The sequence below is a fragment of the Chenopodium quinoa genome, unplaced genomic scaffold (genome assembly GCF_001683475.1).
Source record: "Chenopodium quinoa cultivar QQ74 unplaced genomic scaffold, ASM168347v1, whole genome shotgun sequence".
Lineage (NCBI taxonomy): Eukaryota > Viridiplantae > Streptophyta > Magnoliopsida > Caryophyllales > Amaranthaceae > Chenopodium > Chenopodium quinoa.
In genome coordinates this window covers 266,326-279,845 of record NW_018742461.1, presented here as the reverse complement: position 1 = coordinate 279,845, position 13,520 = coordinate 266,326, and the positions used below count along the sequence as shown (strand labels likewise).

The 13,520-nt window shown below is 36.5% G+C and overlaps 1 protein-coding gene across 1 annotated transcript; it reads right to left on the bottom strand.

Moving 5' to 3' along the window:
- Positions 1-859: 859 nt before the first annotated feature.
- LOC110718483 (transcriptional elongation regulator MINIYO-like) lies at positions 860-12,855 on the bottom strand. Its single transcript, XM_021897309.1, has 10 exons — positions 11,947-12,855; positions 9,024-10,122; positions 8,620-8,744; positions 8,324-8,508; positions 7,154-7,259; positions 6,803-7,054; positions 5,907-6,095; positions 3,018-5,315; positions 2,258-2,467; positions 860-1,521 (listed from the first exon to the last, which is right to left on the bottom strand). The coding sequence occupies exons 1-10, from the start codon at positions 12,178-12,180 to the stop codon at positions 1,321-1,323; spliced, it is 4,899 nt and encodes a 1,632-aa protein (XP_021753001.1). The 5' UTR covers positions 12,181-12,855; the 3' UTR covers positions 860-1,320.
- Between the last annotated feature and the right edge of the window lie 665 nt (positions 12,856-13,520).

The window sequence follows — 13,520 nt, the reverse complement described above, 5'->3', positions numbered from 1 at the left end:
CAAGCCATGAATAAAATTATGTTTAGTCATTCACGTAAACCACTTGAAATTTTAATTAACTAATAATTGTTGGTAATCAATTTTTATTCTTAAATAACAAAAAATTTCTATCTGACTTTTCAAAAAACCTTATTTTAAGAAAGAAGGGGAGACAAGATAATTAGAGCATGAAACACGACCTTCTTTTTAATTACTTTAGCTTAATCAATGATTTTGAAAGGGTTATTGTACCTATTAAATTATATGTTTTTTTTCGCTTTTTCTGCCGTTTGTTATATAGTGATCATCACAATTCACAATCAACACATAATACAGTATATATTGGAAAATATGCAATATTAATTGGGTTACTTGGCTTTTGTTGATTGGATTATTGGTAGCAGGTTTAGCAGCACATTAGTTTTCCTCTCCTTTTTCTAAAGTTTTCTAATTAAACCAGCAAAAAATCAAGTGGGGATTCTTAAGAGGATCCTCCACATTGTCGTAGATATTGTGATTTATTTAATTTGATTTAGGGGGATCCGAGGTACCTTGTAGTCCGAATCCTCAAAGGTTCGAACCCTGAGATCGAGTACATTTATATACTTCGTACAACTATTTGACAAACCCCCAACGGCCCTAAGAGGTTAAAAAATGCGATCTTGGTCTGAGAAGGTAGCTTCGACAATATTTTAGATAGGTGTGGTGGTATCTCATATGATAGGTGTTTTAGATTTCGTGATAGCTAGGACTGTGACGTACAAATTTCAGTACCTCTGAAGCAAATTATCAATCATCTCCACTACATACAGGGAAGCATAGAAGCAAAAAGTTTAGACCTAGTATTACTTAGCGAATAATTTGCCGTCAAAAAAAAAAATTAGCGAATAATTTTGTTTGCTATATACATACATAGAATTTGAAATTGGAATAGTTAAACAGCAAAATCAGTGTACAGAGATGCAACTAGCATTTACAAGGTCTCAGCCAAAAAAAAAAAAAAAAAAAAAAAGTCTCCAATGTACCATTGCTTTGCTGTTTCTTCAGCATCTTGCCTTTTCAGATCACATGGTGTTCAATAGCTGACATGAGCTATTATCAGAACAGAATTCGCCATCAGATCTCTTCGATAAACTGCATACCTCAAACGAGAACTGACATCCCTGTACATGATATGATTAACACCAAATGTCCTTTACGGTGATACTACATGTTATGATATTATATAGCCTCACAGTGTCAGTTACTCTTGAAGATCCCAGCCGAGAGGAAATAGAGTAAGACTGTAGAAAAATTTTACGTTCTTGTTTTCTAAGGTCTAATTATAATCTGTAGTTCACTTCAAACTCCAGATTGCTTCTTTAAAATGGAAGATTTGAGCCCCTCAACTATAGTCAAGAGCTGTGAATTTCCTTCACAAGATTCTTTCAACAGCCCCAACCTCGAATCAATGCAGTCCATCTGTACAACAGTAGAGGCATCCTGCTTGGGTTTCTGAATGGCACAAGAGTGTTCATACTGGACCAAATCCAACATCATGGCCTGCAATAGATTTTTGAAGATTAGCAAAATGAGAAACACTAACTTGATCCTCTACATGAATAAGAAATGACAGGAAGAGCCTTCCCTGGCTTCCCTACCCCACAAGTGAGAGGGGCGCAGGGACACCATGCCATGTAGCTGAAATGGGTGGATGTTTACTATTAAAATGCAATCATGAAGTTGATATGGTCTGGTAACTGATTTTTTTTTTTTTTGTGAAAAAATGATGATTCATAATACTACCCCCGTTTCAAATTATTTGCAACGATTAGGCACTTTCTATTCACACTTCATGTCAAATCGTTGCAAATAATTTGAAACAGAGGTTGTATAAACTATACAGAAATAGGATTTATACTGAAGTGCGGGTATATATGGCAGAAGGCAGATTGTGGGTTTCAATGAAAGCACAAAATCTAATTCTTGGGGTCAAATAAAGACAAAAATATAAGGGGAGGGGATACTTTTTTCTTCATCCGGGGATTCACAGAAGGACATCTTATCTGAATGCTAATGACATCTTTGAAAATCTGTGCACTCTTCCAAGAAAGTTTAAATATTTTATTTGGTTTTGAAAAAACTAGAAAGTTGCAAAGTCACAACTCATGAACGATCATATTATTGGTTGCGGCACTGTATCTTAATTAACCGATGAAAATTTCATACTCTCATAGTCTCATGTATCATGCCACCTATGGTCTCATTATAATGACTGAACAAAACAGCAAAAGCATACCTCATGTTGCTGTTTGCGTGAATAGTCCCTCAAAAGTGATTTCACAAGTTTATTTTGTAGAGACAGTTTCTGTCCGTGAGAATTGTTGAAAATGAATGATGATAGATGATGTACAGCAATAGCATAAGTCATTGAGTCCCGAGCTGCAGCTCTATCAAGGGAACCAGAAGTCCAGGATTTTGCATAAGCTTCCAAAATACCTTCATCATCCTGCATAGAATTAAAGGGAATGAGCATCTCATCTTACAGTATGCTTGCATAGTAATTAATTAAATTATTTGTAATAAACACATCTCCAAGCACTGCATACGATGCCTTCCAACAACAATTACATGCAAGAGTGCTGGCTTCACTTGAACTGTTGGTCCTGCTCCTTATTTACCCTTAAATCTACCAAATAATTCAAGGAAAGTATTCAAAGTTCCAGTAGAATGTTATATTGAATATTCTTCTAACACCCATGCCTTACAGCCCTAGCGCAGATCAAGAGCATGCTCCTACAGCCCTAGCGCAGATCCAAAGCATGCTCCTACAGCCCTAGTGCAGATCAAGAGCATGCTTGAACATCAAGATAATTTCTTAAATGCCACACAACCTGGAGTTCCTTTCTATTTTGGGACAAGAATTAATTTCAACGATTTAACCTTTACTTTGTAAAATAAATAAAATAATAATAAAAAACAGTGGAAAGAATTAACAAATATGTCCTTATGGGATTAAGGCATTCAAGCAGAAGAAGAAGAAAGAATTAACAAAATACCTCAGCAGGTTCCAGATATCCTTCTCTTTGAGTTACGCAGTTAATCAAAGGTGGTAGGAGTTCAAGAACGTGGGCATTAGATAGAGCATTCCAAGTGGCAAGTCTAATTGAAGCATCAATCTGTCTGTGAAGATATATTGCAATTTGTCGTCCATAAATCACATCACCATATGAAATTGCAGCAAATTGCTCCACAAGGGTTTCAATGAACGTGGAATAATTCTCATGAATCTCAGACTGAAACCTCAGACAACTAACCGGGAACAAATCAGCATCCGAAGAAGTTCCGGTCTTAGGGGCAATAGCTTTAGTGCTACTGAGCCACAACTCATCTAGATGTTGACCATAGAGGCTTTGTAACACTCCATACATGTACCTGCTCCTTTCATCTTCAAGTACATCCATTCCTACAAGTAATGGTACAGATAATCCATGTAGTTTCCAGATTAAAGGTATGCTCCGAACAGGGGAGTTGTCTTCATCTGAAAGCCTAGAGGACATTGCTTCAATACCCAGAAGGAAGAAAATCCCAGCTCTTGCAACTTCGTGAAACTTCACAGGATCAATTTCACCCGAAGTATTTGGAGAATTGCTAGATTTGATCTCACCAATTGTCGCTATAGGACTTAGCAACCAATGACTGGGAAGAGGCAGCCGCTGTCGAGCCCACTCAACTATTAAAGAGTTGCCAATTTCCCCGGAAATAATTGACATTTCCGCATATTCAGGAATGGTGTCAAGAGGAAGGCCACTCGGTTTGACAGTTTTAGTTCCACGGTTGTTGCCTTCCTTCGATACAGATTTCTTCTTTTTCTTTCCCGACAACCATCTATGTCTGAAGTGAGAAGCCAGAATTTTGCCAAATTGAATGAAGTCACTGTCTTTATAGTCCAACTTTAATGGCTCTACTCCTTTATAAGAGTGAAGAAAGTGGAATATACATTGATCAAGATATTTGAGAACAGAGGTTCCCATCAACATATCCAATACATTCTGTATAATCATTTTATCCCCTGGTCCTGCCACCAAACTCGCTGCCAAGGCAGAATTGACACTCTGCAGCATAAAACTATGCTCATCTACCACAATTAGATCTCTGGAAGACGAATGAAATGTTCCAAGCAACTCAATAAGCAATCTTGAATCTGCTTGAACCAAGGCAATAGTAGAGGACCAAAAGCCACCACCAAAAGTACCCCATCCCACCCCAACCCCAGGAGCGGGACCTCCCCTGCCAAATGCCTCAATGTAGCGAATGGTGTGCCATTCTGAAGTGACTAACTTAACAAATTCTCTAATCACTTTTCTCCACTCACTCAGGGAACATTTAAATATGCCATCCTGAAGCAACTTGTTGTCTCTAATCAGCTCATTTCCGTGAAAATATATTGGTCCAACATTGTCTCCAGTAATCTGAATTAAGTGATCAGTGGAAACTATTACCCGGAGTAATCCATGAAGGCAGCACACAGAAGCTATTGACATCTCATAATCTGACTGATGTCTAAAATCACACAACTTCTCAACAAAAGAACCTAGTGCCCATTGATCTCCAGAACATTCATTATTGTTTTCATCAGAAAAGTTCACAATACCTTTTTTAATGATTTGAAGCGAAAGTTTAGCTACAAATTCTGGCAACCGCCAGTTGCCTTTGAGCTTGAGCACATCTCCAGGAGTCGCTTTTTTAAGAACAGTATTAAGCATGTGCATAACAGCTGACAGCACCCATAACAAGGAGGATACATGAGTATGATTCACAAAATTGTCATCAGCTCCATTTAGCTGGTACAAGAACTTTGAAAAAGTTGAATCAGCCTTCATCTCTAGCCACTTTAAAGCCACATCAACCATTGGACCAACGTCATTCCAGCACCAAGATTCTAAATTAGCACCACAACTTTCCTGAAATTCTTGATTTCTAGCTTCTGTGGAATGTAGATCTGGAAGCCTTCTAGCTAATATCTCCAAAACTAGATACGCTTCCATACTAATGGAAACAAATTCATGAAAGACATTTGCCTCTATGAGTTTGTCAAATGTAGGAGGATTCAACCACAGACACAATGCAGGAAAAAAGCCTGTGAAAGAAGAAATGCAGTGGCCATGCATGACACAGACCTTCCAGAAACGTAATTGTTCTACCATCAACTCCGACGTTAGCTTACACTTCTCTTTCCCAGATCTAATCCACTCATCAATTGAATGCATCACTCGATACAGATGCCATGTCATAGTTTGGAAGAACCCATTCTGGATGAACTCTATACAAGCGCTCTTGTTTGACTGAGCTAAAACCTTTATCAGAAAGCAAAGGTTAGGAGGGGGGACGAGGCAATAATTTTTCAAAAAACAAAAAATAAAAAAAGTATCCAGTGAGTAGAACTCTGAAAATGAGTACATGAACCTCCAACTCAGAAACATTGAGGCTTTAGTTCACAAAAATTAACATTGAAGACTTGATAAAATGATCCTTTAGTACATACTTGCATACAAAATTAAAGAATAAAAAAAACCAGCTAAAAGCAGAACCTTATTTTCAAAATAAGATGAACCCAATGACTTACATTAGTTGTGTTTTTCTTTTTCCTTTTTTTTTTTTTTTTTTTTTTTTTGCAGCACAAAAATACAGCAGAAAAATGAACCTTTAGTTAAAGAAGAAGAAACTTGAGTCAGTTTTTTTTTTCTTTTTTTTTTTTAAAATAATGAACCTCCCCGATTCAAAAAAAAATTTAAAATAAAAAAAAAAATCACAAAAAAATGGAATCAAAAATTGAATCTTCAGTTCAAATAAAAGAGCCGGTTCACAATTATGCTGTACTCATTTCACAAATAATAGAGTAGCCAGAAGGAAACTACAATATAGGATAATTGGACTATGATGCTTACTCTTAGAAGAGTCACAGATTTAATTTTAGAAGCCTGAAGTTCCAATGCATCCTTCATTGTAAATTTGTTGACAATTGTCTGAACAAGCCTTTCACACTTCCAGATTGCAGTTGCACATCTAGGGGAATGCCTAGCAACTGCCACGAGTGTTGATAATATACATTCCTCCAGGGCCATCGATGGCTCAGTCTGTAAAAATATTATCATTATTATTTATGTTAAATGTTCACAACAGTAAAAAAAAATCTTCAGCACAATTGAGATTAATAAATAAATAAATAAAAATTGACAATTCTTTTTATCTTCAAGACACTTTTCCCTACATTTATTTTCATATTTAGAATCACAATAGGCCCTTGGGGAATTCTCCAAGCTCTAGCTGATGGGAAAAAAAAAAAACTACATTTTAAAGAGAACCTTCTTCCATGTAGAAGGGGATACACTTTTATCTAGTATAGGACCTTCAATAACAATATTCTAACAAGTTATTCAGTAATTTCATTTTGTTCTCCCAATAGTCGATTTTTAACCATCTGTATCGTTCATACAGGTATTTAAAATATTAAAATACAAAATTGATATGTACAAAAATTACATCTAGAGAAAATCCAACGAGTATAGTTGCAGATTAACAGTGAAAGATGATCAAGTCCATCTGAAAAACTTAGCAAATTGTTACTACTCCATACAGTCTATGGCTTAGGTCCAAGCACTCAGTAGTCAGTATTGACCATATCTTCCCTTGCTAGATTTTATAAGAATGTCAGAACAGCACGGCAGCTTAAAAATGCAATGCAAACAACACAGTAAAATCCAGATTAAAACACAAACTTAGTTTCTCTGCCCATTATCTAGTATTTAATGTAATGAAGGTATTTTCATGCTATTAGCCTTACCTCTAAAAGGTAAAGAAGCCTGGGTAGCATCGCCATCCTGACCAGACCTGCAGCGACATCCTGTTCAGCAATAACATTGTCATCCTGAATAGTAGGTTCTTCATTCTTGTCGTTTCTAATTTCTTCATCAGGGAGAAGAATATTGGACGGTTTAGTACTGTATTTCCAAAAGCCGCCACCAAGAAAACCATGTCTGATGTCAGGTCTAGTTCGGAATACCGGAGCAGTATATTGATTCTTCATTGTTGTTTTCTGAAGCAGAAAGCAAAGTTGAACGCCAATTATAAAAAAATTTAAAATACATATATAGAAATACAAAAACAAAATAAAATTATAGGGATCATATCATACCTCTAATGTATTGAAGAAGCTCTCATTCATGTCATAGGCTAGGATGCATTGGATTACTTTGGCAGAAGCTAATACAACAGAGTAATGATTATCATCGAGTGCCAACCTACAATGATGAACATTGGGAAAGATTTTCACACCACATCACATAATGAGATATTCACTTTCCCTTTGAGCAGACAACAACTTGTACTAGATTGATTAAAACAAAAAAAATCCATCAGCTAATGATTAGGTTTTTAACTTACCTCTTTTCTAGCTTACACTATGGGAACATGAACAATTAACAAAGTAGTACACTTTCGATATCAAATAGAAACTCCTGCTTGTACTTCTAAAGTGAGACGGGCCCCTATATTTCCTCCTTCCTGGTGTCCCCATTAGTTAACATAAAATTTTTAAGAGAAATCCAACCATTCAGATTATAGGTTTGTGTTAAGTTTAAGAATGGGAATTGATACTGGGGAAAGAATCTGAAACATATAAATAAACACCAACAAAAAATGCTTAAAACTCATCTAAATGTCAATATCCGGCGACAATGCCCCCCTTCCTTCCCATACCCAGCCCAACCAGTCCAATCAACCCTGCCTGCCCAAACTCCAAGGTATGATGAACCAAAATAACAGTGAAAAATATACGGGACTGTATAGTATAATAATCCGAGCTTCACAGGGGTGTCAAAGTCTGTATTTCTTAATGTTACGAGTATTACACTAATGGCTTTCAATCAAGCAACTGTAATGACTGTAAATGAACTAATTAAATGATACTTTTGAGATGAAGCATCACAGCTTATATGGTGAACCCCATCCTCCAGCCATGCACTTGACAGACAATAACCAATGCCACATTTTATCTTCCAGAATAGCATAGTAAAATCTATGCAACACCAATATGTCAAGCTTTCCTATGTTTTCCAGAATCCACATGAATCCACATCTATTTAAGGTGCTGCATACATTTCCAATGTAGATAAAGCAAGGTAAATTAGAGGGCCAAAATAATATAAGAGACAATGGCCACTTGGCCGTAATACAAGTACGGTGTTTCGTTAAAGTTGTCCACAACAGACCACAAAGTAAATCAGGCTTATAACTTTATAAGCAACCTCATACAAGAAAAAGAAACCAATAAACCCAGGAAATAACCCAATAAACATGTTTTTACCTCAGAGACAAAACAAGCTCAGGTTCTGGACCCAGTGCATAAGCCCAAATGGCCGCCCAGTCAACAAGGTTTTTTCCATTATTAACATTTGTTAAGCAATCATGTCGACTTTCACAAATGTTGAGCAAAGCTTTACTAAGAACAGACTCCAGAAGGTGCAACGCAAGAGCTCGCTGTCCAGGAACCTACATCCACATTTGACAAGTTTGGTTAGATTCATTTAGTATATACTTATGAATAGAATTTTTATTTTTATCTCTGTTTCCTTGAAAACTGCAACATAAAATGCAACTTACAACACTCCTTGCAAGAGCTAGAGCCTCCTTTATTGTATACCCAGCTGCACCAGGTTCCCCTTCCGTTCTCAGGTAATCACGTTCACCGACATTGTCAACAGTATATGCTGGATCCAAGGAACTCTCTACAACAGGGGTTAAATCGATATATTAGAACGGCATAATATATCTGGTAGTAAATTATGAATAGATCCAAATAATGATGACCTACAAAGTCTAACTTGATAAAGTAGATTTCTCTCAACCACAAATTAAAATTAAAATGAATGGACCAATATTGAAAACAGTAATATGGGGAAAAGAACTAAACAAAAACTCTATGGAACATAAAGTACAAAGTCGCTGCAGATACATAATTAGCTAAAAGTTGAGCACAATAGTTTCAAATGCCAGTAGACAATTACCTTCAATGACATTACCATCAAAAGAAAATCTAACAGTCCTTACAGACTCGACTCGTTTACTCCACATATCCCATAAGTTGCTGCATTTAGAGTGCTTTAACAATGACCTCTTGTCACCTTCATCTGCTCTTGTCTCTGTATTAAGCTTACTTGGGTTAACCACTGGAGGAGATACAGCACTTTCTGAAACTGAAGGATCCTTTTCATCTTCAGCTAAATGTTTATCAGCCTGCATAACACCCAAAGCAGGTATGTCAACAGAACCTGTACTACAACTAGAGCCCAACTTTTCTGATTTCTGTATCCCCCGTTTCTTCAATATTTTAAGCAGTTCAGGATTTATCCTATTTCTTATCTCTGCCTGTGCTTCTGCAATCTCCTCCGGAGACATTCTTTCTAATAAGGCCTGGTTCTCAGCATCAATCTGACCTTGAAGACTCGTGTGTCTTTCCTCATGGCCAATGCAACTGGGTCCCTGTGTTGTTGTATGCTGTCGATTCCTTATGCCTCGCACGTCAAGTAAAGAAAAATCTCCCAATCCCATGCCAACATCACCACATGGAGATATCTCCAAATGAGTTCCATCCCGAACATTACTGCTTTCAACATCACCTTTGGAATCGCTGGGCTGATCATGTCCAGATCTAACTGCATTAACGTTGCTTATTGCTGCTGATGATTCATTCAACCTATTTGATATCATATCCACGGATCTCATAACATTAGTTGTATCACAAGTCACCTCTGGAGCCCCCTGTAAAGATGTTGATATACTGCTGCCATTTATAGCCGACGATGGATTAGTTACCATACTTTTCTCATCAGACATTATATAAGAATCTCTATTCATCTTTTGCTTCTCAACACCCGCAATGGCATTGCAATTTTTTTCATGTTCAGGGATATTTGAACCACTTTTACTTTGAACAAGCTCCCTCCATTGACTCAAATCCAGTCCCTTTTTCTTTTTCTTTATAATAGGCTCAGCAAACTGTGCTGCTGAGTCATAATTTGTAGGATCATCATCCTCTGCATCAAATTCATCATCAACAATAGCACCACCAACAGCTGTGGAGTGGCTCACATATGGAGCCCAATGCTGTAAGAATAACAGGCTGTTCAAAATTCATAGTAAAGATTGTCATATTGCGAGTAGCATTTCAGCATTGAACAGTAGTGATGATACTTGATTTAGTGTGTATGCATGCACATATGCACATGATTATGAGTCTTATATGTGTGTCAGTATGTTTTGGTGTGTGTGCAAAGAAAAAAAATTGCAGATAGCTTGTGCATAAACAGAGTTCTGCCATATTGCCAATTTGCCAAGGTACTGGGATGCACTAGATCTTATACAAGCCAACACAAGGTATCCTCAATACATTGGTTAGACAGGGAAAGAATAAGAGCATCAAGGTACTGAATATGGTAAAATTCAGTAAATCATGAGATGTAATTTAAACAGCCACAGCTCTCACTCCTTTTATCAATACATGAATCACTTTATGCATGCCAATCTCGTACAAGGTAGCATTATATGCAATACATGTAACTAATCTAAAAGGTATCTTTTTTTTCCCCCATTGCTTTCATCTTTCAAGGTTCCTGCTAAAGTTTTTGTGTTGATCTACTAGCTTGGCCTTCATTCATACAAGATTCCGCCCATTTTCTCATGTTCGGTAAAAAATAAACATCTGCACATGAACAAGGAATCTCCATATTATAAATGTTCAACAGCTCCAACATGTTGTCTTCTTCAAACACTTATGCACCCTAAGTTTTTAAAGTTTCCAACGACATATTAGGTGATGTCATAAGAAACCAAAGGCTTTAAGATATGAAGGTGATAAAGAACTAAAGAAGATGAAGTTGTTACAATGTAATGACCCTAAACCATTTTAATTGAAGTTGTTAAACCATGGATTTGAACACTAATTTGATCGAATTTACACTTCTCTAATAATGGAGTTCCAAACTCTAAGCACCAATCCACATATAAGTTCCGCCAAAAAGAATTCCGAGCAAACGAAACAGCATTCAATTTCCCACAAAAAAGAATTCCATCATAACCCTAAGCTACCCATCCATCATAACACTAAAAAGCACTACAATCCACTACCATGGGCGGATCTAGCATACACAAGGGGTATGCAAGTGCATAGCCTTGTTTATTGAAAAACTTTTAAAGTTGCTTTGGAAGAATAAAATTCTTGCAGCTTGGTGGCATTACGGCATTATACTTATGTCTCAGCTTGGTTATTAGTCTTATTACCAATGTTCAATTCTTGTTATCATCATCTTCTTGAGTCAACGCCTACATCTAAGTTTTAAGGATGATAAATGAAAAAAATTCTTTTAAATTACTCCATATTGTTTTTATACTCCTTCAATTATTCTATAATCGAAAATTATTAAAGAAAAACACCCAAAAAACTAGGAATACTCATTTACTATGTAGAAAATGTATGTATACGCTAATTAAAAGCATGCCGTACTTCATATTTAAAACAGAGTCTATATAATTCTGCATACCCTATATGCAAATCCTAGATACGCCACTGTCCACTACCCTAGCTATAAAGTAACATGCCAAGATTTGCAAGATACACCCACACTGAGCAATGCAACCAATTCTCGACCACGTTTTTCTTTATATCTACCAAATAACATTAATACATTCACTTCAATAAACTGGAAACAATAAAACTCATTAACATACAAGTATAATAATGCAAACCTAAGTTCATCATCTTACACGAATTTGGTAAATTAATCACATAATCAATTTAAAGAAATACCCAACAATAATAATCAAAAGGGTACTGCTAAAAATCACATCTTTCTCAACCCATGATTAAAATATGAAGAAAATTGGAAATATAAACCATAGTATAAAATCAAACAGCATAAACAGGGAACATACAGGGCCGTGAGAACGATGGCGGGCGACAGGAAAAGGAAGAACAGAAGGAAGAGGAGCACTAGAAGGCGGAGTAGAGAAGCAATCATCTGAAACACCCTTTTCTACAATTCCACCAATTAGCTGATTTGCTTCATCTTCTGATAATTGAACAGCGTTTGCTCCGAAAACCCTCTCTTTCGGTAGCTTCTTTCGCGGTGCCGGTGGTTTACCGCCATTGATGCTTTGCTTCTCCATCGTCTGTTAGGAGAGTGAGAGCTGATTTTGCAAGACGTTGACGGGAGACGGAGGACGGGAGGAGGGAAGTTGAAGTAGGGAAAGGAGGTTTTTCAGTTTTTTTGCGCTTGTTCAACGTTAGGAATGTTAGGCCCTATTTCACTTGAGAAAACCCAAGTTAATTTGAGTAACAACTGAAGTTACTTAAAGGGCACGCTGGTCATTTTGCTATGTAAAGTCGGTGTAAATTGTCAAGAAAAGTGAAGAAAATAATGTTAGTGAAGAGGTTTTAATGGAGAAAAATCAAAAGACCTTCAAAGTCTTCAATGGAGAATCAAGGAGGCTTCAATGGAGAAATCGAACTCTGCAATCGGTTTCAATGGAGGAGGATAACACTCATACCCTTTGAGTTTAACCATGCCATTATTTCCTCCATTTTTTTAGGGTTTTCGTTTTATTCACTTGTGGCGAAGCCACCAATAAGACGACGGTGAAAATGGTGGTGCACGAGAAAGGAAAGCTTAAGCTACTTCAATGGTGTGAAGAGGAGAAAGAAAGAGGACAAAAATGGAGGTGGGTCGTGGTTTTGGACGTGAAGAAGATGGAGGTGGAGCTTCGTCCGCGAACATCAAGGCAAATATATACAAGAATGCCATTTGAGTAACACAACGTATACAATATATTAAAAGGCGTTCCTTTTAAAGAAATAATATCACGTGATACTCTTGAAAGTATGTCATAATTTTTTAAAATAAATATAAAGTTAATACACTCACTTATTTAGACAAACAAATAGTCTAAATTTTTATTTTTTTTCTCAATGTTTAGTCCAATTATAATTCAAATAAGTTTAAATAATTTCAGACAAATTCAAATAAACCAAAATAAGTTGAATTAATGATTGAGCAATCAGACACCAGTCACTTATTCTATATGTAATTAGTTATTCCATAGATGTAACCTAAATACCTAATTCGTATAAATTAAACGGAGTACTTAATATCAGGACTCCGTCAACGATGACATCTTAACTATGGCTTATGGGGTATATATATGGGTTTCTACTTTCTACCCCCGGAGCTCAACGCCTAAAGGGACCCATTTGGCCACTAAGCCTGCCGTATCCAAAAAAAAAATTCTCTATTTTGAAGAATAAAAAGCCTCCACGCTACTCATCCATTACAAATAGTGGTTAATTAATGGCCATGCACCAATTAAGTAAAGATTAAACATATATTTGAAAAAGTAATTGTTGAAATATGCCTTGAATTGGGTTTAGGAGTAGCAAGCTATAACTTGTGAGATAGCTCAGTAGTTTTGGAAGCAATTGGAGTTGCGACGGAATTGGAGCTATAGCTCCT